General features: G+C 33.3%; 1 protein-coding gene across 2 annotated transcripts; it reads right to left on the bottom strand.

The window, feature by feature from the left end:
- Positions 1-392: 392 nt before the first annotated feature.
- On the bottom strand, positions 393-27,068 carry LOC139524697 (uncharacterized). 2 transcript variants are annotated; one of them, XM_071319707.1, is made up of 13 exons: positions 26,924-27,045; positions 21,351-21,460; positions 17,106-17,832; positions 14,548-14,756; positions 12,575-12,973; positions 11,454-11,635; positions 9,334-9,430; positions 8,036-8,219; positions 7,155-7,280; positions 4,390-4,544; positions 2,528-3,101; positions 1,268-1,430; positions 393-585 (listed from the first exon to the last, which is right to left on the bottom strand). In XM_071319707.1, exons 3-13 carry the CDS (start codon positions 17,812-17,814, stop codon positions 450-452), a joined length of 2,934 nt encoding a protein of 977 aa, XP_071175808.1. In that variant the 5' UTR covers positions 17,815-17,832; positions 21,351-21,460; positions 26,924-27,045; the 3' UTR covers positions 393-449. The 2 variants fall into 2 exon arrangements, with proteins under 2 accessions (XP_071175808.1, XP_071175807.1); XM_071319706.1 differs by lacking the exon at positions 21,351-21,460 and having other exon boundaries at positions 26,924-27,068.
- Positions 27,069-27,537: the final 469 nt, after the last annotated feature.

The following is a 27,537-nucleotide window of genomic DNA, read 5'->3' on the forward strand; positions in this document are numbered from 1 at the left end:
AAGGGATTTTGAACCTTAGATTCATATCAATTTCTGATTTATCAACTTAGGTTTAAAGCAAATGCAAACGGGATATTATTTTATGACAAGGACATGTACTGTCCTAACACAAATACTAATTGTAATAAAACTTTCAGTTTTAATGTCCCGCATTTTGTTTTTCTTTTTTTATAAAGACGTAATTACAGTTCATGACCACGTAAGGAAGGAAATATTAAATCAGATCTGAAGAGTTTTGTTAATTTATTGACCTGCTGTTTCTCTTCTTTTTACTTAATCTAGATCATTTTCGTGACAGTCATTGTATTAATTTTTTTTTCTTTTGAGTATTTGACAAGGTAAACAACTACATTCTTCCTGTTCAAACGATCTTGTTAATGACCTTGAAAATGTTTGACCTTATTTATTTCAATCTTTATTCAAATCGATGGCACTAATTAAATGTATGATCATATGTCTCTTGGTTTCCAATGACTGTCTCCTTTATTTCCCATGTAAGCATACCATTGTTGTTTATCAAACGGAAGTATTCTACTACAAACTTGATTTTCTGTTAAATTTGCACAAGAACATGTCAATCGCAACCTATTAATAAAGACAGAAATAAGAAGAATATCAATCATAACGAAAACCATATATCACGCTAAAGTTATTAGGTGAACATGTTATTATACATTAGAAACATATATAAAAGGTATATAAATGTCCTCATTGTTGTGTTGTTATATTATTGTCTAATTGAAGTATTCCTCAACTATTCTAGATGAAACATAAAGACAGGATCTATAAGTTAACAAATTATCTATATCAGAATATTTAAATATAATGGATAACAAATGACAAAATCTAAAGTTTCAAATGTTGAAAGTGTAACTTAACCATTTACAAATCATAGTTATACATTTGATTATTTTGGAAATTTCTATGTCCCAATTTGTCTTGGAAGAACTGGAATTTGCATTGCTTTACAAAATTATATCATATTATTTTGATAATTGATAATTCATGATTCAGAAAATACAACTATATGTGCTTTCCATTTTATTAAACAATATAAGTTTATCAAATAATTGCCCATTTTAATACTAATTTAGATATAATGAGACACATTTCTAATTATAAAAATGGACTGACAAGTGACTTAGCTGATTCAAAGTATGAAAGCGATACCGTGTACTAAATTGTAAGTTTTTGTGGACGTCCCCTTTCTGATTTGACCTTGTAGTTCGGTATGTTTGTTAATACTTATTTAACTACTTGAACTTACCTATAAACAGTCATCTGGCCCATATGGACATTGTAAGGATTGTATGTCGTTTGACTTTCATACGTTCTGTCTTCGTGGTCTTCGTGTCCTCTTCCGCTCTTTTTAAGGCATTCTTGTGTGATAACGTGCTCATAAGCATCATGATCCATCCCATAATATTCACCTAATATATATATCAATAATCAAATTCAATATTATGATTATGATATATCAAACATTATTATGAATAACAGTTGTGTTGACCAGAAAAAGTGTTGTGCGCAGTGGAGAAGGTTTCTGATTCATTGGTGCCAACTTTTTATTTAGATAGTTTGACTACAACACCAAGAATTTTGAATATTATATTTTTGGAAAATTAAGATGCAGGGTTTTAAAGGAAAAAAACTAAGTCATCTTTTCGACACAGCTTATTACTTTAAGTGACAGTTTTCTCCCAGTGGAAATAGTCAAGTAAAATTCAAATTGTTTATACATAGAAAACACCACACTAACCGAAGGAGGAAACTTTCGTATCCATATATCCATCATGACTAGAGTGTAAGTTCCTTGTTTGTTACGTAAAAGTAACTTTTTGACAATTTAGAAATGTATATGGTACTTGTGTGATTTTTAGTTACCTCTCCATGGTTGATACCCATGCCCGTGCAGTATTAACACAATGAAACTAACACTTTCCTCTTTTAAGATCGTCGAATTGACACGCTTGATAACCAAAAAAAAATAAGTTAATAAATTTTGTAATTTCGGCTGAAACTAAGATTTCAGCTTCTTCAAGAATTTTTTTTTCTTATTTTCGCTACATCTTATTTTGTTTTGTTTTTGTTTTGTTGCAAAGAGTACTTGAATTTAGTTATGTTTTCATTCTAGTTTTAGCTATAAGCGTTAGAAGGAAGATTAATTCAGAAGTTAATCCTGAAACACAATGAAAACAATATGCTTAGATTTTCATTTTATTCTTATATGCCAGCTGAACTTTTAAGTTTGATACATTAAGAAAATTTTTTTAAAAAATCATTCAGTTTTTTAAATAGACATAAGTGCTGCATATGTAATGTATGCTTAGATATTTATTTTATGTTTAAGCTGAATTTTCAAGTTCCGTACATTACGAAACACTTTAAAAAAAAAAGCAATCGTGTAGCTTTTAAAATGGATATCAGTATTATGCACATATATCTTTATATACCGTTTTTTATGATACAATACAAATGTGTGTTCATATTATCTATAGCAAAATCCGGGGAAACCTTCGATACTTACTTAATGGAGAAAATCTTTGTTTTTCCTGTGACAACTTTTTAGAAATGCATTCTTTATCTTCTGGAAGTACCACGTGGGTATCCGCGGGAAAGAACCAGTATGTTCCAAATATGAGTTCTATCGAATTATTATAATCGGGATGATTTATATGTAGAGTGGTAGGCGCCAAAGTACCAGTGGACAAGAGCCTTTGTAGTCCTTCATTATCATGTGGACCCACATGTCTACGTCTCCGTCCACGTTTATAATGTGTCTTTTTGTCTTTAGAATATGTTTTACTATTTCTCCTCATATGTGGATGGTATGAATTCTTATTATTTTTATGTTTTTTATCTAATTCAGAATTGTGTTTATATAAATCATCATAAATTTCACTGAACGATGGATAACGATTACCAAGAACATCACCATCTTCTTCGTAATCAGAGAAATCCCCAGGGTCATTGAAACTATCATATTTATACTGAAATCCTTGATTGGGGGATGTTTTCCTGGAAACGTCTTTGTCATCTGTTTGTAAAGGCGGTTGATAAACATATTCTTTCTTTCCTTCATTTTTCAATCTGTTTATATCCTGAAAATGAATATAAGACGTAAAATAATCTGTTGTTAACTCTCAAGTGTGGCTGAGAATCGATTATCTGTGCAACTAAAACATTAAAACCATGAACATAATACAAACATGTGTTTGATATTCCTGACGAGCTTATTGTCGCCTGTAGTCGAGCTGGTAGTAATGCAATTGTAACCTTATTAATAACAACGATTACTAGCGATATATACCAGCCAAACTATTATCCAATGATAAATAGGTAGATTATATGCTAATTTTTCGAAAACTAGAGGACACCTTGTGTGAAAAACCAGGGATTTTTAATATAACATTTCAATCAAATATCGTATTGACAACTAAAAATGAACTTAACATAAACAGTAAATTATGCCATTGTAAAAGTTTGTTTATTTATATAGTAATTAAGATGATAACATAATGTTGACTGCTGCCCCCCCCCCCCCCTATTTTTTACATTTTTACCTATCATACCTGTTTATAAAAAAGAAGATTTGGCATGATTGCCGATGAGACAACTATCCACAAAAGACCACAATGACACAGACATTAACAACTATAGGTCACCGTTCGGCCTACAACAATAGTATACCGCATAGTCAGCTATAATAGGCCCCGATAAGACAATGTAAAACAATACAAACGAGAAAACTAACGGCCTTATTTATGTAAAAAAAAATGAACGAAAAACAAATATGTAACACATAAACAAACGACAACCACTGAATTACAGGCTCCTGACTTGGGACAGGCACATACATAAATAATGTGGCAAGGTTAAACATCCCAACTCTCCCCTAAGCTGGGACAGTGGTATAACTGTACAACATTAGAACGAACTATAAAAATGTTTGTTTTGTTCACACATCGATGTCAATATAATGGAATTTTTTGTACCAAGTCAGTAATATGACAGTTGTTGTCAATTCGTTTAATGTGTTTGCGCTTTTGATTTGCCATTTGATTAGGGACTTTCCGTTATGAATTTTCCTCGGACATCAGTATTTTTGTGATTTTACATTTTTGAAAGTGTTTAACTCTTGCAGTGTCAAAACAGCAAAGAAAAGTGCAATAAAGATATTATTTTAGAAAAAAAAACTCTTGTTGTGAACGTTAATGGCCAAATCTAGCAATCAGAACACCCACTTCCAACAGTATCAACATCATACTGCAAACACTCATGTGCACTCTGTTAAAGCAAATGTATTTTCTCGATTAGTCACAAAACAAATACGTCTGGTAAAAAAAACACAAATAAAGCAGAAAAAAAGTATATTAAATGATACAATACCTTAAACCTATCTATAACTATTTCTTGTTTGTCCTGCTCAGAATTCAGTTTATAATATTCATAATCTTTCTGGTGTTCTGGATGTTTCTTGATGAAATTTAATGCTTCTTGTGTGGTATTCACCCATTTAGAATGTTCAACTTCTTTTCTGTCAACTAAAAGTAAGTAAACTATATTTCGACTAAATGTTTTTTTCATTGACAAAGTTTTTTTTCGATTCCAAATAATTTGTACATTTATAAGATGCATTCAGTTTCAATTACTTATTTCACCTCATTATTCGTATTTATTTTTATACCTTTAGCATTTCAAAATGTTAGCTTTGAGAGTTATTAATGAAGGTTAATTAAAAGAGAAACATTTCAAACAAAAAATGCTTGGTATATTTGAGATTGATTTACTACCAATGGGTCAATTTCAATGCTGTTGTTAATCAACGACATCATTAACTCCTTCCGAATAGTCGTGATTTATTGTATACACTTTTTTTTCGGTTAAATCATATTTCAAATTAAAGGTTGATATTTGACGGTGTTAATTTATTGTTCCGTCATCTGTTATTTTATTTATGTATTTGGTATTCAAAACTTTAAATTATTCAATGCTTTTTATGACCGTCTCATTACTGCTCGTACTTTACATTTCTATGACTGTAACTGACCTAAATACAATATAAACAACGAAGAGAGGCGAAAGATATCAACGGGACATTCAAACTTATAAGTAGAATATAAACTGACAATGCCATTGGTAAAACAAAACGAAAAAGATCAACACACAAACAATAGTACACAAAAAACAACATAGAAAACTAAAGACTGAGCAACACGAACACCATCAAAACTGGGCGTGCTCTCATGGGCACCTAAAGGATAAGAAGATATTGCCTTACATGTACAAACTCGGTAATAAGTCTAATTCGGAATGTCACATTCGGGGTAAAGGGGGTGAGATTGTAGATACAACAGTTGAAACATTTCCCCTGCCATCTGTGAAACTGATATTTCATAACGGTTAACCAACTCGTAATGTTGTCAGTAAAAATTACGAAGTACTAATTTCAACTTCATCACTTAGAGTTCTTGGTTTAATAGCTTCCCTGTCAACAGCATTCCTTTTAGGAAATACAAGTTGTGGTATATTATATATACTGGGAGATAATTGCTTCGTTTACAGGCGCTGCTAGAATCTCACTACATTAAAATGGAAAATTTACAATCGGAAAGCTAAAACTATCATTCATTTGTCGTAAAAAATGCTGTTGAAACGACCCTCAATGTCAATATCTAGGTGTAAATCGTCTGCCACATTCCAACAGCGCTTGCAAAAGAGAGAAAGATACCAAAGGGACAGTCAAATTCATAAATCTAAAACAAACTGACAACGCCATGGCTGAAAATGAAAAAAAAACAAACAAACAACAGCACACATGACACAATTTAGAAAACTAAAGAATAAACATCACGAACCCCACCAAAAAACTAGGGGTGATCTCAGGTGCTCCGGAAGGGTAAGCAGATGCAAATTACTTATGTATTTATAAGTAGATACGATATTTAAAACAATGCGTTTCTTATCATGATTTTCTTGAAAGAGGATCGATGCGTACAATGAGACGTTTGAACCAGGAGATCTAAGTGGTAGGTTGCAAGTCTTCATTTAGAAAGTATAACGGCCGCCATCATAAGTTGGTTGACCGTTACAGATTGTGTGCCACAGGTGACCACGTGTATGTTTCAATTGTATAAGTCACACTCGCGTTCTCCTTTCCTTGATTGTGACATCACCAAATGAGAATTAACACCGTAATTGCAGTTCCAATGAGCAACACAACAGATGCCACAAGTGGAACAGGATCAGCTCCCTCACCAAGTTATTGTGGGATTCTTGTTTCCCTCTCTTTTGTTGCTATGTAGTATTTTGTAAACTGTTGTTTGGCTTTCCGTCTTTTCTTAGGGTATGTTTTGTCATGATTTGGTCGGTCTCTCTAAGATTCACGAGTTTTGATTCTTATAAGTTCAATCGATTTTTTTTTCTGAATATTCTTCATCGGAAACGTTAGCTTCCAAAAAAAAATGGAAGGCCAAAGATATACCATGATTAATATTTTTAACAGGTACAAGCGGAAAGAATTATCTGCTTTTTTCTTGCAAGAAATTGAATCCTTAATAATTTTGCAACTAAAACTACATAAAAACTAAGTAAAAAGCTAAGAGCAATCAAGAACAAAAGCAAGCTCTGAAGTATTACCAGTAAAACCAGTAGAACAAGCGGTCATATATAAAACGTCTAAACTATTCTGTTGAATAAGCACTTATATGGTCAATTCAATACACGAGCCACTCTTATGAAGGATCTATAAATCAACAAAAGTATCACCATATTCATTTTTTACAAAGGTAATATCTATTCAAGCTAACTACAATTCTCAAGATTGACGAGTTGCAATCAAATGATAGTTAACAGCATGTAGTTCAGCTATTCGGGGTACACTAGATGAGCACAAATAATTTTAAAAGTAGTTAAGACTTGAGGGCATTACAGAAATAAAAAAAATCAATAATGATAAAATAATACAAAGAAAAAAAAGAAAATTAAATGCAGAAACATTGAATTACGAAGCCACTTGAAATCAAACACGCTATTGAGGTTCTGTTGTCGTTAAATGTAACCCTCATCGTTGTGGTACGTGTTCAACGATAGAAACTGATATTGATATAATATTTGGTCTCATTGTGGTACCAATGAATAGTAAACACACTTACTAGAATAGTAGACTGATGTTCCAGGTGATGGAGTGTTCTTGCTTATGGCGTATATCTTGCTATATCCTTGGGTTTTATATCTCAAACGGCAGAAATCGGATCTACTTTGTTCATGAACATTGGTACCTGAAGCAAATGGTTTGTTTTATTATTATTATTAAAAACTAATGAGGTTAAAAAAATCCAAGCCAATGATTATTGCATTTTTGGACCATTGAATACTTATTGATTGTAGGGAAGCAAATTATTAAAAACGTTTACAGTTTGAAACAGTTTTATATCACTTTCTACAATGTCATTTCAATTTCAAGTATATCTATCGTATGTATTTTATTTCACATTTTTCATGTGCAATTAAACTTCTAGATTTTTGACAGCTAGAAGCATCTTTCTCGTTTTTAATAAAATAGTATTTTTTTAAATATTGATACTGTAGATTCATTGTGGTTCCAATTTTCGTGGATTAAGGAAAATTTGCATGTTCGTAGATATGGAATTTTGTGGTTTTGCAGAAATCTGCTTACTAGCCTATAGAAAATGTGCTATTCGTTGAACATTTGATTTCGTGGTTTCCCTGTTCCCACGAATACAACGAAAATTGATATCCAACGAAAAACAATCAATCCACAGTATATTGTAAGTTCCTTTTTTTGTTGGCATCGGTATTTAGCAGGAGTGACTAAGTGTCACGTTAGACTGTTGATTATTACTTTATAAATTAGGTAACAGTGAAAACTCATCAAAGATATCAATAAGTTAACTATGATGTAACTCCTTCTAGCACAGTTGATTTTAATTAATTGCATGTGCTTTGTCTTCAACGTACGTAAAACGGAAATGAAAATAAATGCGTACGACGTGACATTTTTCTAGCCGCTTACCTTTTACGAATTCAAATTTCCCTCCTTTTCCCTCAAAATTGAGACAATCAGACATCCAGTACAAGAAAATATCATTGCCAAATCCCTCAACACTTATTGACAGTGGTGATGCTTGCGCTCCTACAGAATCACGAATAGCTGGATTTATTAGGGGAAGACCAGTTTTTCCATCTAAGATTGTAGTCTGAAGATAAACAATGGTATATCTGAGTTGGAAGTATTATGAATCTTACAGGTACCAATCATAGGGTGTTTAAGTGGCATTAGCCATTCGATCTAGAGCATCAGTTATCTTTATATATGTTCTAGTGAAAACATTATTTTGTTGAGCTCAAGTTTCCTTCTTGTATTTTATAAAGTTGAATGTACAAATGAAAACATACCAATGTATTATTGGACCAAAATCTTGGATTGCCAACTAATTTCTGCACTCTATTTTTAAAAGGGAATGCCGGTTGAATTTGGTACCTCAAATAATTCAAATTTTTAATTCAGATTTTGAATCAAAAGTTCCTGAAGATTTAGTTGCTGTCTCCGAAAGTTTTACAGAATATGGTAGAAATGTGTGTCTCTTGTGATTATGGATATGTATTATTTTACTTGTCGTTGCAACAATCACGTCCTCGTTGGCGATAAAAAAAAATCCTCAGTTGTTACATTGTTACAAAAAAAAACCTTCACGATTTGTATTACCCATGTTCAATTCACAGTGGATGCGATTATTTGTACAGGATTTGCCTACATTTAGAGAGCACCTGCGTTAACCCCAATTTAAACCAAAAAATATGTTTCTTTTTTTCTTTTGTTGTTATTTTTTATGTCGAATTCTTGTGCCTCAAATTTAAGATATCTGTTTTGTGTTTTTCGTTCTTTTGACTATGGTGTTGTTGAGTGTTCTTCGTCTTGTGCGTTATGATTGCCCACTTTGGAATATTATCCCTCTTTTTTGTCTGTTGAAAATGACAAAACAATAGCATTAAAATGACAAACCACATGAACTAAAATTGGCTAATGATTTGGAAAACTTCACCAACCTATTTATGTAAAATCTAACTGTCTGACATTTATCTATCTTGTTGGCAATTTAACATTCTTGTCGGACATCAGATCAATATAAATCTATTACTGTTGTATCCCTATACTTAACATTATCTGATATACCTCAGTACTGCGACAAGTGCAGTAATGATCAATTTATAACTCAATTGTAACTTAATCATGCAGTGAAATATTAGTAATTTGGATTTAGATTAATTTTACTACTTCCATGGGAAGCCAATAAAGGGAGAAATGCTTACGTCAGAAAAGTAGTATAACGGAAATCCTGGACCATTGGCGTATTTAATCATAAAGTCTGGTATATTGTCCTCATTGTAATAACCAGGAGCAGGCGTACTGAAAACCAAAAAAAATGTAAAATTGAGGGATCGCTTAATTTCTACTATATTCGGGTAAAATAATGTATTGAAAATATCAAAATATCATAATTTGTGTTAAATCTTTGAAAATATAAAATACCTTATTCAAATATTGTCAAACCATATACATGACAGAATTTCATATTTTTATCACGATATTAGATGCAACTAATAAAAACTAGAACTTCATCACAAGGAATAAAACCGCCTGTTTATACATAAAGTTTGCCATGTAATATAGATTTACATTACCGCACTCAATAAATACAACGTTAATTCATTAGTCCGCCTACATTGAGTTCATTTTGGCTTCAAACTAATGTTGATATGCAATCTACATGTTTAAATATTTACAATGATTTTCATCTGGTAAATAATTAGTGTTTATTACTAGATTTGTCACGTGATGTAGTCACCTACACATTGTAAAGCTTTAGTAACGAGTTAAGCTGAAATATTTCCCCAGTATCTGCAGCCGTTACAGACTAAACAGAGAGTTCTTTGAGAAACAATTCTTTCACAAATTACTGAACATTTTCCGAGGCCATCTTTAATCATTTAATGTTTCGTTTCGCTCTATCCAAGCAAAATACTAAGAAAACGTTTCAAGGGATGACATAAGACCTAAAGTTATGCGATATAGTCATGCAGGGATTGAAAAAAATATTTTCTGTTACAATGATATCTTTTTGAGTAGGAAAAAAAGATTTTTTTTAAATAGTGGTATAATTTAAGTATTTAAAGTATTGATTTGTTTTATACTGCTTGACAGTGGAGAAATAAGTAGAAATTTTATATTAGAACTACTAAATCGAGGATTATAAGAACTGCTATTTAAATAACTAAAATTATGGATTCATAACGGGATCAAACGTCAACTATTCGACAAATAAGTCCGGAAGATTGTTTAATGCGAAATTTCACAGATGCAAATTAGGTATAAAAAGGAAAAAACAAAAATACGTTTTCTTCAACTCGTCAACTTCAATGTCATTAAAGATTGCATATTTTGGCGTTAATATTGAGTCACTGATAAGGTCTTTGCATCGGAACTAAACACATTTATTCTAAAAACAGTTGTTGGCATGACACGGGTTATGTTCTTCTCATATATGTTATGATGGTATGATACTAAACCCCTAATGGGAAGGATTGTGCCTGATGTTCATATGATGAAATCATAATCTTTCAGTCAGTTTAATTGAAGTCTGGAGCTGGCATGTCAGTTAACTGCTAGTAGTCTGTTGTTATTTATGTATTATTATCTTTTTGTTTATTTTCTTTGGTTACATCTTCTGACATCAGACTCGGACTTCTCTTGAACTGAATTTTAATGTGCGTATTGTTGTGCGTTTACTTTTCTACATTGGTTAGAGGTATAGGGGAGGGTTGAGATCTCACAAACATGTTTAACCCCGCCGCATTTTTGCGCCTGTCCCAAGTCAGGAGCCTCTGACCTTTGTTAGTCTTGTATTATTTTAATTTTAGTTTCTTGTGTACAATTTGGAAATTAGTATGGCGTTCATTATCACTGGACTAGTATGTATTTGTTTAGGGGCCAGCTGAAGGACGCTTCCGGGTGCGGGAATTTCTCGCTACATTGAAGACCTGTTGGTGACCCTCTGCTGCTGTTTTTTATTTGGTCGGGTTGTTGTCTCTTTGACACATTCCCCATTTCCATTCTCAATTTTACTATAATCATAATTATTAACAAATTACGTCCTGTATTTGATCTTTTAATGATCCATACAGCGTTTATTTTACTCAAAATATACCTGATATAGCACCTTCTACAAGTTAAAATAATTAACAAATCTGTGAATAAACGAGGGGAAAATTGATCATTTTTATCTGATGGAATATTAATATATGTTTTCCAATTTCCGTGTAATTGGAAATTCTTCCTAATGTACTTTGGTGAACAAAGGTTTGAGAATAGAGTGCTATATTTACTATAAAATGTGAATGAGCCCTAATTCAATCTTATTGTGTATACTTACTTATAAGACTCGGACATTGGATGTGTGTAATTCCATATGACCTTGAATGACATTCCATCTATCGCTAAAACGCTAGAATTAAACATTGCCATAACAATATCTTCAACGCCATCTCCCGTTAGGTCGAGTAATACAGGTGGTGTCATTACACCTTTGAATTCATCTGAATAGATCTTTTGTGCCTGAAAAAGAATTTACGGTAACTAGAGAATTGTACGACAGCTTAAACCATTAGACAATATATATTATTATATTATTTGGGTCCAAATTTATAGATGGTGAATCCTTATTCAATTATCCAGTTTTTTTACGTTTTTGACCTGTTTACCGGAAGTTCATGGGATTCCTTTTTGTGCTGCTTGATTTGTATCTTCTTTATAGATTTCTAACTTGAACATCGATATACTACTATTGTTCTAACTTGAACATCGATATACTACTATTGTTCTAACTTTTACATCGATATACTACTATTGCATCTAGTATCTTTATAGATTTCTAACTTGAACATCGATATACTACTATTGCATCTAGTTTCTTTATAGATTTCTAACTTGAACATCGATATATTACTATTGCATCTAGTTTCTTTATAGATTTCTAACTTGAACATCGATATACTACTATTGCATCTAGTTTCTCTACATTTTTATAGATTAATAGATTAATGAATCAGGTGAGTTTGCAATATAAAGGAGAAAATCTATAGCTGAACGCTGAATTTGGAAACGCAAAGAAGTTCAAAAGGTTTCATTTAGACAAGCTACCATTTGTTGTGTCTCACAGTTCACTTAGAATTTCAAAATGTCGTTCAGTCTATTAACAATATTTTACATTTATGCGTACATATGTCCTCCTTAAAACGTATTCATAATTAACGTGTATATATATAATATTGGTATATAAAGACTGTTTGTAGACTTCAAGACATCTTTCCTAGGTTTGTTTAAGGGCAAGGAGGCGGTGGAGCAGGGTCATTAAATCTAGCATCGCCTTTGATTCATAATGTTGGTTTCTTTAGTGGTAAGGTTGGGTTTTGTTTTTTTATTTCGATGCATGATACAAAATATATTAGAAAACAATAATTAATTACTGTTTAAGAGTTTTGTCTGCTATATTACCTTGTCAATTTCTCCTTTGTAAAGATTATCCAATGAAATATACCACAATGATCCACCATGCGTTTCACCTCCTGTTCCGAATAAAACTATTTCTAGTCCGTCTATCAATTGATAAACTTGTGGCGAATAATAGGATTCCTTGTCGTCGGGTACTCCAACCCATTGCAGTACTTTTCCCGTTTTCCCACTGAAGAAAACAATTCTCCCCGACAGTCGGAATTTACTTCCTGGGTCTTGTAATGGATCACCTCCATGAATTGCTAATATATCTCTGATACCATCCCCATCAAGGTCTTTAACTACTTGAGACGTATATAAATTCATTATTTCATTTTTAGCTTCCTGTTTGTCAAATGTCCATAATAAGGTTCCATCTTTTCCACTGACAGCATCAAATGCCTGTAGTTAATACATACTTTATTTTAAATGAGTAGATGTGGTACATGTCGTGAGTTTAAGACTTAGTATCTTCTGTTTTATGGTCCTTTGTTTGGTCATATAGCTCTTCAACTGATTCGATTCTCAAACAACCTCGGGTTGAGCGTTCTTGATGAAGGTGAATCTAGAAAAGCGCTTTTGAACAGTGGTATACTACTGTTGCCTTTTTGTAGGACTCAATTTATTTTTTTCCCTTTTTTACAGCCGTTGATTGACAAAGCCTGCTGGTGAACTATCAGTCCCTGGTTATGTCACCAGCTGAGTATTTCGATACTGTTCAACATGATTGTTAACAAACCTTTCTTAAATTGTTCGTTTGGAAATTTAGGAATTATTAGCAAAAAAACTCTTTCAAGTTAGATAGATTTTTGTTATTTTTTAAAGACCTTTTTGGTCATAAAACTTTTTAATTGTTCGCTTCTTATGCCTTATTGGCTTTCAACTATTTGGCTCGGAGCGTTCCTGCAGGTGGAGGAAAAGCCAGAAAAGAGCTTCGAACGAACGGGATTTATAAGTGTTGTTTTCATTTTTATTACCGTTAACATCATGCTTGTAGTTTCAGATATATAAAAACATATAATGTAAGATATCAAGGGTGCAATGAAATAAAAACAGTTGCTCTAAAATGGTAAAGATGTGCAATGGTTGAACAAATGTAATTGCAATTGAGAATTACATTAGTCAATTTCACGACTTTAATCCATCTCAAATATAATTGTGTTTCTGGTTGTTCATTGCGTCTCATTTAATGAAGATTAATGCTTAAAAGTTTAATTGTTTTTCAACATGCTTAGAGATGTATAATAAGATTAAGACGTGATGCAGTTAAGAGATTTTGTTTCATATTCTATTTAAGTTCGAAATGTCGAAGTTTCATCTCAAATCATTTACAGTACTTTTGAAAATTGTCAATAGCTTTTTTTATGCAACCTTTCCATAGAAGAAAGGTACTTTCAGAAAAAAAATTACGAATTAGTTCATAGATGAACTAATAAAAATAGACTACTTCAATTACTTTAATACATTCAATTCACATCCTTTGTTAATCACATTAGTCCTAAAGCATTCGAAAGTGAAACAACTTGAATGCAGTTGCAGAAGAAAGAACAGCTAAATTTCAAACAAAATTTTTGCATCTATTGAAGTATTTTTCAATGGTGTTTTGTTTTTGAGTTACGAAACCAGTGGCTTAATAATTTTCCAGTTAAACACAAATCTTTTCAGTCCCAGGAGAAAGAAGCTAGAATATAGACACAGTATAAGATGTGATCAACAGGGCATCATCGTCTAAACTGGGACCAACGGAACATCGCCGTTTAAGATTTGACCAACGGAACATCGCCTTTTCAGATTTGACCAACGAAACATCGCCCTCTATAATGGAACCACCAGATCATCGTAATACTACCGGACGTTAAAAATGTATTTAACTTCCAAACGTTTCTTTTCGTACATGTATCATAATGGTAATTCTAGAAACGCATTCGCGTTGAAATGAATATATAGAAGTTATTACATGTATATGGCTATATTACCCCAGCTCTTCCGCCTCCAGTACAGTCAAGAATCCCATCATTATTTAAATCTTCATTGCAATTAATTCCGAAAAGTTCGTGTATGGAATAATGGCGCCAAAGTTCCTTCCCTGTTAAACCGTCTAATGCCATCATTCCACCAAAGCATGGAGCTTTTACGCCAAAATATATATCACAGACAATATCAGATACAAAGTATCCATCGGCACCTGTAAATTAAATGGCCGATTGATTAAAATGTCGGACCAAAAGTATCAATTTGTACCTGATAGTTAAAAGGCAGATTAATAAAAAATATCGGACCTTAGATACCCATTGACACCTGTAAATTAAAAGGCCGATTAACTAACTTTTAAAACATATAAAGAAAATAACAAACATAAAATTACATATGTTTAAAACTGTTAATTTTGTGAGCTTAGTGATTTCGAGGCAATATCAGAGTATAAGCTACATATATACCGAAAAGAAAAATATTGAGATAGATTTATGAATGTATTGTCGTGATAACAGAAACCCAAAACCAATCATGCAATGTGTGTTGATGCCATTGAAATGTTTAATTTATATTTAGTTTCCGAAACTCGTGGTCTCTAGAGCATGACATGAAACGCGTTTTAATTTAAGGTGTCGCTGCCCATTAAATCGATTTTTATAAAGTAAATGTATTTAGCCGAACTATACGTAATTGGGCGATATTTCTTCGCAATTTTGTTCGCATTTTGATACTGTTGAACTGCATCTAGATATCGAGTAAAAAGTAGAATCATAAAAAACTGAACTTCGAAGGAAATTCAAAAAGGAAAGTCTCTATTAATCAAATGGCAAAACCAAAAGTTCAAATGATGTGCAGCATTTATACACATTTTTTTTAACAAATCATTTCAGTTAAGAAATGACAAGTTATTGCTATGAACATTTCCTTTCTATTGATTTATCAGTAAGTCTGTATACGAACATTGGGGGTTTTATGGATCTGTAAATACCAGTATAGTTGTCTGATTTTTTTTTTAAATCGTATCAAACACTTTGTATTCTAGTTGAGTGGTGCAAATGCATAGCTGGGAACACTTATCCTATAGAGGCAACCGGTTTCGCTCATACTGAAATTTTGGAGTTCATGCGATTCCCTCAGTTTAGCAAGTAATCCTTATTTGTTTCTTCCTAATCAATTTATGAGATTTGAAAATTGGTAAACTCATATTGCCTAAATATAGTGATACACTGAGTGAGCGTATTCCCTATGATTAATTGTGAATTTTAGAAGATGTGGTGTAAACGCAAAAAAGACAGCACCCAAAAAAGATATCCAGATGACAACAATGCCGTGGTGTAGTGGTTAGTGCATCGGACTACTAACACAAAGGTTCCTGGCTCGATTCTCGTTTGGGATGAAAATTTCAGGAACTCAATTTTCGGTTCTCCCTTGACATCATCTGCGAGTATGGTCTTGAGGAAACGATGATAGTCCGTCGGAAGGGGACGATAAATGGCTGACCCGTGTTAAGAGAGCTATATCTCTTGCACGTTAAAGACACCCTTGTAGATTTCGAAAAAGAGTAGGCTAATGCCGCTACAAGGCAGCACTCGCACCCGAAAAGTGGAAAGGAATTAATATAAGTTGCAAAACTTGTTTCCCAATCCACCATAAATAGATATGTTTAAACTATCACTGCGTACCTATAAATGCTAAATCTACCCCTTATGAGTGCTTACCCGTACCAAATCTATCATCATTATGTATTCAACCGTATCAAAACTTCTATCACTGTGTACTCACCCATACCAAAATCTACCACCACTACGTACTTACAAGTAAAAATATAATGTGTGCTTACCCGTATCAAATCTACCATCGCTGTTCTCACATGCATCAAAATTACCTTCACTACGTACTCACCCATACGAAAATCTGACATTACTATGTACTTACCCGTATTAAATCTATACCATTACTTGGTAATAATATGTACCAAATCTACCATCGCTGTGTACTTACCCGTATCAAATATACCATCATTGTTGTATTACATGTGCTAAATATTCCATCACTAAAAATTCACGTATCCATACCAAATGTACCAACACTGTGTTCTTACCCGTACCAATTATCATCACTGTTTACTCATCCGTACCAATTATGTCACCATTGTGTACTTATCCGTACCAGATCTGATATCATTGTGTACTAACCCGTACCAAATATGCCATCATTGTGTTGTTGCCCGCACCAAATTGGCATATTACCCGTACCAAGTCTACTATCACTGTGTACTCACCAGTACCAAATCTGACATAATTAACTTTTGTTCTCACACGTCCAAAATCTGACATCACTGAGCACTTATCCGTACCAAATGTACCATCACTGTGTACTTAACCGTACCAAATCTGTCATGACTGTTTACTAACCCAAACCAAATTCTACATCATTGTATACCTATGCGTACCAAATTTGCCATCACTGTGCACCTATCCGTGCCAAATCTACAATCACTATGTACTAACCCGTGGCAAACCCAGAGATGAAATCCAATAAAACAACTTTAGTTACTTACCAGTGCCGAAGCCAAATATAACATCCAATATTCCATCACTATTAACATCCACTAATCTAAATGAAGATTCTGTATTGAGTTTAGGTAAACCAACAATCCACACGTCTTCAACTTTAATGTTATTACACCCTACCAGATTGTATCCCAAACTATCTGTTTTAGATGTCTTTGTGTTCAAATTCTCACTCTTTATATAGTTCGTATCATTGAAATAAAAAACCAGTAACGTTATCATACATCCAATGGATGCCATCAAACAAAAGCAACAGATCACAGGCTTGATGTTTTTTCTATTCCTACAGGTACAATTGTCGCAATGATATTTAGCATATTTTTTAAGTTTAGGTCTATTACGGGGATACATTAAAGGTTTAGAGGAAAATTTATCAATATGTATCCCTCCATTTATAAACACTTCATCTTCTTCGTCTGTATAATATTCGTCGTCGGTTTCGTTACCAGTTCCCCCGGATGACGCTCGAAATCGTCCATTGCACTGACTGTCTGATGAGTTCCGAAGGTTTCTATGTGAATGATGTTCTGTTGCCAGGGGTAAATTTCCGTCAAGAGTGAAATCAGACGAAACGAGAAGTTTCCTGTCGATATGACTTTCGACAGGAACCAGCAATGATCCATTAGTTTGTGTGTAACCATTTCTACTCTTAGCTCCTCTCTTGAATAAAACTTCCGTTTCCAAGTTCATTGACATTCTATTGCTCTATTTCATCTGAAAAGAAGAGAATTTGGAACCCAAATAAAAACATGATCATTTCCGATCTTATATATGTTTAAACATAATTCGTAACCGCGGAACCATGTACCTCGCCTCGTATGCTGCTGGCGGAGTTTAATTGAAATAATTTTGGCAAAAGTTTATAATGATAACTGAAAAACATTAAACTCAGACTGTATCAAAGAGTAAACTAGAAATATGATTCCATTTGTAAGTTAATTAAATTTCACCAAATTCTATACATTTTTGAAATAGTTATTTGTGTCGGAGAAAAAAAAATTACTAGTAACCATCGACTAAACCGCCCTAAATTTGTGTAAGGTGTGATTTATGAAACTTTCATATAGAAAAATGTAAAAGAATTTGAGTCCTCAATGCTCTTCAACTTTGTACTTGTTTGACTTTATAACTATTTTGATCTGAGTGTCACTGATGAGTCTTGTAGACGAAACGCGCGTCTGGCGTATAAATTATAATCCTGGTACCTTTGATAACTATTTACAGCCATGAATCGAAACTCAAAGTGTAGGCCATGTGCCTCTAATAATAATACTGTATATAAAATGAAATGCAGCATTAATACTTATGCTCTGCGGAAATGGGTCTATTAATCATTCTTTGCGTTGTTTTCGGTGACAAAGAAAATAGTAATCCAGTCTATGGCTGGTGTTAACGGCTATCAATGTAGCTTAATCAGAGTTTTACGACCTGCAATTACTTTATATTTTGATTGTTAGGATATTGTGATGCTGCCCACGTCTGTAAGTCACTCGTTACCAGCTTTTGTTTCTCATTATGCTATATTAGAGCTTACAATGTACAATATTCAAACCATAATCTGACTTAGAACTGTTCGATGATATTAATAAATAACATAGGACTAACAATGTAATGCGAGAACTCAGATGTGGGTGTACGTGACCTCAGCGATAAAAATAACATAGACATCAAGAGGACAACATGTTCAACAATAGACAGGCATCCGTTTGTGACAATCATCACAATTCAAAACAAATTTTCGAATGTACCATTTTTGCATTTACGATATGGGTCGATACTATTTAATGACGTACGTTCACAGTCAGAGGTTCTATTCAAACACAACTGAATAGTATAGGAAATGTATTTCAATTGTAAGGCAACTATTCTTTAGGGGGAGAAACTTCTGTCTAAAAATGATCAGAAAAATCAAAATAGCATAAATAAAATGTGCTTATACTACATCAGAAGGTGATTTATGGTATAATACCCTGGTTGACCACGTGTCTCCCAGCAGTGGTTATATGGTCTGATACCCCAGGAGACCACAAGTCTACAAGAAATGGTTTTATTATCTGATACCATGCCGGATCAAAAGTCCACAAGCAGTGGTTCTATAGTATGACAAATAGGGTTAAAAAGTCCACCACCACTGGTTATCGTTATATGCATGGCATGACTCCATTGAGGACCAAGAGTCCATAAGATGTGGTTTTATGGTACACTAAGTATTATCATCGGGTACCAAAAGTCCACTACCATACGTTCTTTGGTTTAGATACCCTTAAAGAGAGTCCCCAAGCAGACTCTGTGGTCATTATCAAAATAAAACGTTCAAATGTTTTTCCTAGGTTCGGTGGGCTGGTGAACGTTCTAAAGCCAAAGATGCATAAAAACAGGAAACATTACATAGCCGAAAAAGGCAAAACATTACAATGTAAAGATCATTTTGTTATTAAAGGGGTGCAACCTTACTAGATTGTTTACATTAGAAAAATACTCGGGGGAAATTGTCGTTCTAACTTACAGTCATTGCCCAACAATTAACATTTTGTAGCAGAACAATTAAAACGTAATGATCTTGTTCCGTTTTATGAAAATGTTGGAATTGCCGTCATTAAAAACACTTTGAGGAGACTTTTTTTTAAAGTGACCAAAATAACTTGGTGCCTACAGCCAAGTCGAAATAGAATGTCACATACTATTACTGAATTCTAAAAAGCATTTTCTTGGGTTTATCGTCATTCAGAACGCTTACAGAATTCTTTTTTCACGGATGTGACCTACCGAATTAGATTATTTACCGGGTTTTTAATAACATAGCAACACGACGGGTGCCACATTTGGGGCAGGATCTGCCTACCCTTTCGGAGCAACTGAAATCACCCCAGTTTTTGGTAAGATTCGTGTTGCTTATTCTTGCCTACTATTATTTGTCAGTTTTTCTTTTTCTTTTTTTTTTTGTCATGACGTTGTCAGTTTATTTCCAACTATGATTTTAATGTCCCTCTGGTACCTTTCGCCCCTCTTTTACAACGAGATGATAAAAATATCAAATATAGCTTATGGCTGGGAGGAAAATTTAAACTGAAATGAGGATTTGATTGCTGAGTTTTAAACTCACGACCTCTTTAGGAATGCGACAGTCAAACACATATTGATAAATTCCAAGCTATGTTACCAAAAATAAAGTCACATAAACCTTCAACTTAACTGGACCAAGATAATCTTATTGCAGGACAAAGAAGTGTGTTTTTCATGTTTTTCATGGTATTGTTTTACTCATAGTGCCAATAAATATCTGATAGAGTCTAGTATCACAAACAAAAATAGTAAACGTTAAATATTGTCAACCTTGTATTTTATATTCATAATGAAAAGTATTATTTCGCCTTATACTTAAAATATTTATAACAATTGTGAAGAAATCTCCATTTTTTTGTGAAATTTGTATTGAAGAAACTCCATGACGAAAACGAATTGAAAAATACATAGACTGCTTGTGAAAGATTAAGGATATGGTTTTGGTCGACTTTTCTCCGCATTTTGTTAAAATAAATGTTCAAAAGATCTCTTCCTGATTAAAATTTTTAAAATTTTGTCATTAATCAATACCTTAAATGTTCCGAAATTTGACATAGTCTTGGCTTAAAGGATCTTTATGAAGCAATGGCGTCTCGCAGCCTTTCACTACTGTGTGTCAGAAACCAACAAATCCAGAAAAAGGCCTTCAGACACTTGAACAATCTCAGATTACCAGTTACTTTACTTTTGATATTATAAATGCATAGAATATAGAATATCAATATGATATTTGCCAATGTGCGTTAATAATATATCGATGAACTGTTAGTGAATTCAGGGGTTGTCCACAAAAACGTCTTATTATATGTGTGTGTGTGTATATTTAACGTCTTAATGGAGTCTTTTTTCATCATAAGCTAATGAAAATGCAGGAATTCTGTGTTCCCATTACATTAACCGAAGCATGACAACTTCAAAATCGTTTGGAATGTTGTAGTTAAAATCCGGTGAATATAAACAATGCTTAGAACACAATTCTTCCAATATCCAAAATCGATGGCTCATTTTCTCATTAACCAATAAATATTCCATGTAATGTTTCAATTAACTCTATTCCTTCGGATTAGTAGATATTTTTATTCATCTATATAAAACAATTCTGATATATATTCAATACCTGAAATTAAATTATCAAATTAACATTCAAAAGATACATGGCATATGCTTACCTCTATTGTTTTAAATCTCCAGTTCCTTACAATGTTGTTCCCGTACACAAGTTCGTGTTATATTTACACTGTTACAAGCCAGGATCGATTATCATAAATCGATGAGGACACTGCAATATTTACCGTTTCGTCTCATCAGAATTCTCCATTTATCAACAATATTTAGTTTCAAAAAGAATACTGATAAGTTAGAGGAAATCGATTTTCTTTCCATGAATTCAGTTTCTAGATTTATCATTGAATACTACTAAAAGTTTGCAACACTTCTATTGAGATTAATGGGGGTAAAACTATACGCCTAATGGCTCATACCTTTGTAGAAACGGTTAAAATAATTACCTAAAAGCATTCCTGTTTTAAATTATGTTAACTTGATTAAAGTAATAAACTAAAAAAAATATATGTTATAAATTTGGGGGCTGGGGAGTTCCCCTCCCTTTTTTTTCTTCTTTTTTGTGTGCGAGTAAAATGCTTTTTAGTGTTCATATGAAATCAGTAATGCCACCAGAGTCTCCACTTCATCAATTGTGCCGTGTGTCGTAGGCGTTTTATAATTAGGTCCTTAGTAATAGCCGTTGAATATAAGGTTAGAATCAAATAGCACGCTATATATACGTAAATAAGACTCCGTAATATCATGAAAAATATCACACTGAGCTAGGGGTAACCAACTTTCCAACTTGATGTTCATAGATTTAAGTTCTATTTAATTTCATATCAAATGAAATACGGTCTTATTGAAATGTAGATCACTGGTTTCGTTATGCTCATATGACGAGTGCGAGAGGTCCGGCAGATGTGAATTTAAATAATGGATTAGGTGAAAAACAAATATAAAAAAAACTATTTTGAACTTGAATAAACCAAAATAGATACGATTGCACTAAGCAAGAAAGGCATTTTGCATAAAATGAAAAAAAGGGACAAAAAATATCAGTGACATGAAGGGATAAAAGGTTAGACAAGTATTCTGAAGGAAGTTTCTATTTAAAGAAAATTGATATTTGAATACAAAAGGGCCGGCGTCTGGGCCTTTGATATACGGTAAGAGTTGAAGGAGTTCCTGGCATATGCATCGAAAAGATAAGACAAGATTAATTTCCTCTGCTTATAAATATACAAAAAGCTGTCTATACTATACGAAGGTGCTTTTCCATTATACAATGGTGGTTTTCTATTATAATAAGGTGCTTTTCTATTATACGATGGCGGTTTTCTATTATAATAAGGTGGTTTTCTATTATATACAATGGTGGTTTTCTATTATAATAAGGTGCTTTTCTATTATAATAAGGTGCTATTCTATTATACGATGATGGTTTTCTATTATGATAAGGTGCTTTTCTATTATACGATGATGGTTTTCTATTATAATAAGGTGCTTTTCTATTATAATAAGGTGCTTTTCTATTATAATAAGGTGCTTTTCTATTATACGATGGCGGTTTTCTATTATAATAAGGTGCTTTTCTATTATACGAAGGTGCTTTTCTATTACACGATGGTGGTTTTCTATTATAATAAGGTGCTTTTCTATTTTACGATGGTGGTTTTCTAATATAATAAGGTGCTTTTCTATTATAATAAGGTGCTTTTCTATTATACGAAGGTGCTTTTCTATTATACAATGGTGGTTTTCTATTATACGATGGTGGTTTTCTATTATAATAAGGTGTTTTTCTATTATACGAAGGTGCTTTTCTATTATACGATGGTGGTTTTCTATTATAATAAGGTGTTTTTTTTATTATACGATTGTGGTTTTCTATTATACAATGGTGGTTTTCTATTATAATAAGGTGCTTTTCTACTATACGTAGGTGCTTTTCTACTATATATACGAAGGTGATTTTCTATTATACGATGGTGGTTGTCTATTATACGATGGTGCTTTTCTATTATAATAAGGCGCTTTTTTATTATGTGGGTGTGGTTTCCGTGATTAACCAGAAGCGTGGCTTGTATTTGAATCCCACAGAACCAACACGGCGGCCATGGCTGTGAATACTAAAATATTAAACGTTTTACAGAAATTAAACTTGCAGCAAGCATTTCCAAACTTTGAGAGAGAGAAAATCACTCCAGACATTTTATGTAGGCTTTCGACACATGAAATGGAAATATCAGGTGTATCTAGTAGGGCAGATATGATGAAGTTAAGAACTGAATGTGTAAAATATGGAACATCTGCCCCTAATAATATAAACTCTGAATGCGGCCCTCCAAAATTTGATATTCCAAAGTCTGTTCTAAAAAATGTTCTGGAAAATGGATTTAAAATATCCGACATTTCTAAATTGTTGTCCGTGTCTGATAGCACCATTTACCGAAGAATATCACAGTTCGGATTAAGTAAAATGAATTTTACACAAATTGATGACAGTGATTTAGACTTGACACTTGGACAAATAATGAAAGAGTTTCCATTGTGTGGCGAAACACTATTGGAACAGATGCTTCTATTAAAAGGCATAATAGTACAGAGATGAAGACTGAAGGGTTGTATGCATCGATTAGATACCGACGGTGTACATGCAAGACGTACTGCATGGTAGGCTTCATAGGCGTGTTTACAATGTAATGGGTCCAAATTACCTCTGGCACATAGATACAAACCATACACTTGTCCGATGGATTGTTATTGTAAGTGGCATTGACGGGTTTAGTCAATTGATAACATTTTTAAATGTACCGACAACAACACATCAAGAACAGTTATCTCCGTATGAAGATATGTGATACCCAATAAAGTTAGGTCTGACAAAGGATTGGAAAATGTTTCTGTGGCAAACTACATGTTGATTCAAAAAGACCCAAACAGTATGGTAACGGGAAAAAGCACTCTTAATCAACGGATTGAGAGACTATGGAGAGATGAGTATGAAGGTGTTCTTAGTTACTTTTACAATTTATTTTATTTCATGGAAGATAAAGGTTATCTAGACCCACTAAAGATGACAAACTTAGCTGCTCTCCACTTTGTTTTCATGGACGAAATAAACAGAAAGCTGCAATTTTGGTCTGAGACATGGGCTGGTCATAGACTACGCACTGTTAAATCATCTCCATTGAGCTTGTGGACTTCAGGTCATCTTCAAAATGCCAGAGGAATTACCGAAGGAGATGAAAATTTGCAAGATTATGGAATTGAAGGCTATGTGCATCAAAATGATGCAAGAGAGGGCGAGAGACCAATATTTGGACCCCTTGAACATATGATAAGTGAGCAATGCAGGCTGGATTTAACTCGACAATTGAGAAGAAGCAAAACTAACTTTGGAATAGATTATAATCTTGAATGTTTGGAAGTCATTGAAAGAAATAACTAAACTGGTTATTAAATAAAATTGAGAATGGAAATGGGGAATGTGTCAAAGAGACAACAACCCGACCAAATAAAAAACAACAGCAGAGGGTCACCAACAGGTCTTCAATGTAGCGAGAAATTCCCGCACCCGGAGGCCAAACTTATTTGTATATCCTCTAACTATTTTTAAGTATTTATTGTAACCCAATTTTCTAACTTATATGGACTCTGAGTTGGCAATTGTATTGTGCAAGTCCTTTTGCGGCGCGTCTTTGGAATCTTGATATGAAGTAGAGTAGATTGAGGGGCATTGTTAGTGTACCCATAAACATGGTTCAACCCCACCACCCTGCCAAGTTTTGCCATAGTGCCTATACACAGTCGGGACTTCTCTCTACCTTCTGTAAATGTTCCCTTTTTTGTTGTCGCTGTTTTTCTCTATTGTGATGGCTTGATTGGTGATTTTCGTGCTGTTTGATGTTTTATATAGAATTATTGCAATTCCCTGTTTCATTTTTATATTTCAGTATATTTTTATGTATAAAGGTTGGCTACATGGTTCAGCTAAATGAAATTCTTCGGTAATGCTTCAAATGAAAACTTATGTTACTGTTACGTTTACATGCATTTAAAGAATTTGGCCGATAATGAACAAATTATTTAAATGTTTGTGTTTGAACTGAAAATCATTAATTGTGTCCTGTATATTAAGTCATTGGTCTTACAATTTGCCACATTAAAAAGTTCTTCAACCAAAGACATATAATACTAGAGATAAGCAACTTTGTGAAATCTCGAGAAATATCGCAGCCACATGCTTTGATAATATAAGAGTCATATATAAAGAAAGAAAGGAGTAAAGTTTTCAGAAATATTCATTAATTTTTCAAAAACTTAACAAGATATCTAAATATACCGATCACAGAAGTTGCAAAAGTAGTATCAAAAATCAACACATGCCCCTCAATACTAGTACTTTGCTATTTATAATTAAGTTTCAAAATATTGTCATGATAATATGAAAACTTCAGTTTGTTATAAAATGTTCCAGACCGAAACCTTTTCAATTTTTTTATTGCATAACATTCAGAGCTTCCAATCTTTTGTTTTATATGTCTCTACTTCAACTAACTGTAATCGGTTCGGTTTAGACAGGTTTTACTGTGTCACAAGAATTTTGCAGGAGTACACAAGTCCATTGATTTCTAAAACAAATGTGTCGGCAAGCTTTCGCAAACATGTACTTTTCGAAACTGTCCGATGTACTAGTATGTAGCTGAATGTACTTATTATTACTATTAGACTTGGGTTAAAAGCATTTTTAATGGGACTCATATTTCTTTTGAACTGAGTTTTAATGTCCGTATTGTTGTGTGTTTGTTTTTCTACATGGGCCAGAAGTACAGGGGGAGGGTTGAGATCTAAACAACAAAAAATCATGTTTAACCCCGCCGCATTTTTGCGCCTGTCCCAAGTCAGGAGCATCTGGTCTTTGTTAGTCAACTATGATTTTTAATTTTAGTTTCTTGTGAATATTTCGGAGTTTAGAATGACGTCAGTTATCACTGAACTAGCATACATTTTTGTTTAGGGGCCAGCTGAAGCAAGCCTCTCGATGTGGGAGTTTCTCGCTGCAATGAAGACCCATTGGTGAACTTCGGTTGTTGTCTTAGGTCGGGTTGTTGCCTTTTTGACACATTCACCATTTTCACTCTCAATTTTATTATGCATGCACATTCAAATACTAATATCCTAATACCAAACCGATATATATAATAGCAATTGTGCAGTGGAAAGTTTTAGCATGAATATAGTTGTAGCATTTTGCATAAAATGAAAACAAATCAGTGACACTCAAGCGGAAATGGTTACATTTATATACATTTATGTTGAATGCAGCTTTTTTTCAACGAAGATTCAAGTTTAGATTCACAGGTATCTTATATTGTAAGAGTTGGTAGATATACAACATGCGGTCTTCAATAACAGTTAAATGATAAGGTCAAGCTCTAAATCACCCATAGTCTAAATTATCAGTCAAAGGCTATTCTCTTTAGGGGTCATTATACACTAGTGTAAGGGTTCGTTTATGGTTGTGAGATGTTCTTGGTTGGGTTTCGGGATTGTTTTAGGGTTAAATATGGGTTGTGATAAGGTTTAGGGGAAAGGAAACGTAAGTACAGCTCTAATATCTGCTTGGACTAAGCTGGACCCCATCAATAATGCCAATGGTAGAAGACTTGCCCATAATTCTTTCAAAACATACCAAAATATTTAGAATTCATCTGCGCATTGCTAGAATACTCTTCATTTCCTTGACATTGTCAACTGCATCAGTTACATTCGCCAGACACAGTATCAGGGGCAGATAATCACGCATCCAAAAACGTTGTTTTCGCGACGTTGCTATTGATAGGCATCTCAATTTCGCGTACAATTCTCTTACGTCATGACATCGACATGGTGCTTCTTTTATAGTGTTTTCGATTTTCAGGCCTCAAGGAAAGAAATCGTCTACTGTTTACAATTACACATATTTTACATTTTTTTTTATCGCATTCATCTTTCATATGTTACAAGTTTGTAAACAGGCGGGTTGTGTTGAAGACAAAATTGTCTTCAAGAAATCACCCATTGGCGCCGCAGCCATCTTGGTAGATGAATTTTATACAATGTAACAACACTAAACTTGGTTAGCAACTCATAAGATATAGTCATGTCATGTATGGTTTCATTCCATTCAGTGGTTCTTCAAAAGAAGACTTTTGTATGTATTTTAGATAGGGTTCCTTGATAAACAAAGTCCCTGTTGGCGGCCATCGTGGATGATTAATCGCCTACAAAGTTAAAACACTTGGTCAGCACCTCAAAAGGAACATT

This window comes from Mytilus edulis, chromosome 5 (genome assembly GCF_963676685.1).
Source record: "Mytilus edulis chromosome 5, xbMytEdul2.2, whole genome shotgun sequence".
NCBI lineage: Eukaryota > Metazoa > Mollusca > Bivalvia > Mytilida > Mytilidae > Mytilus > Mytilus edulis.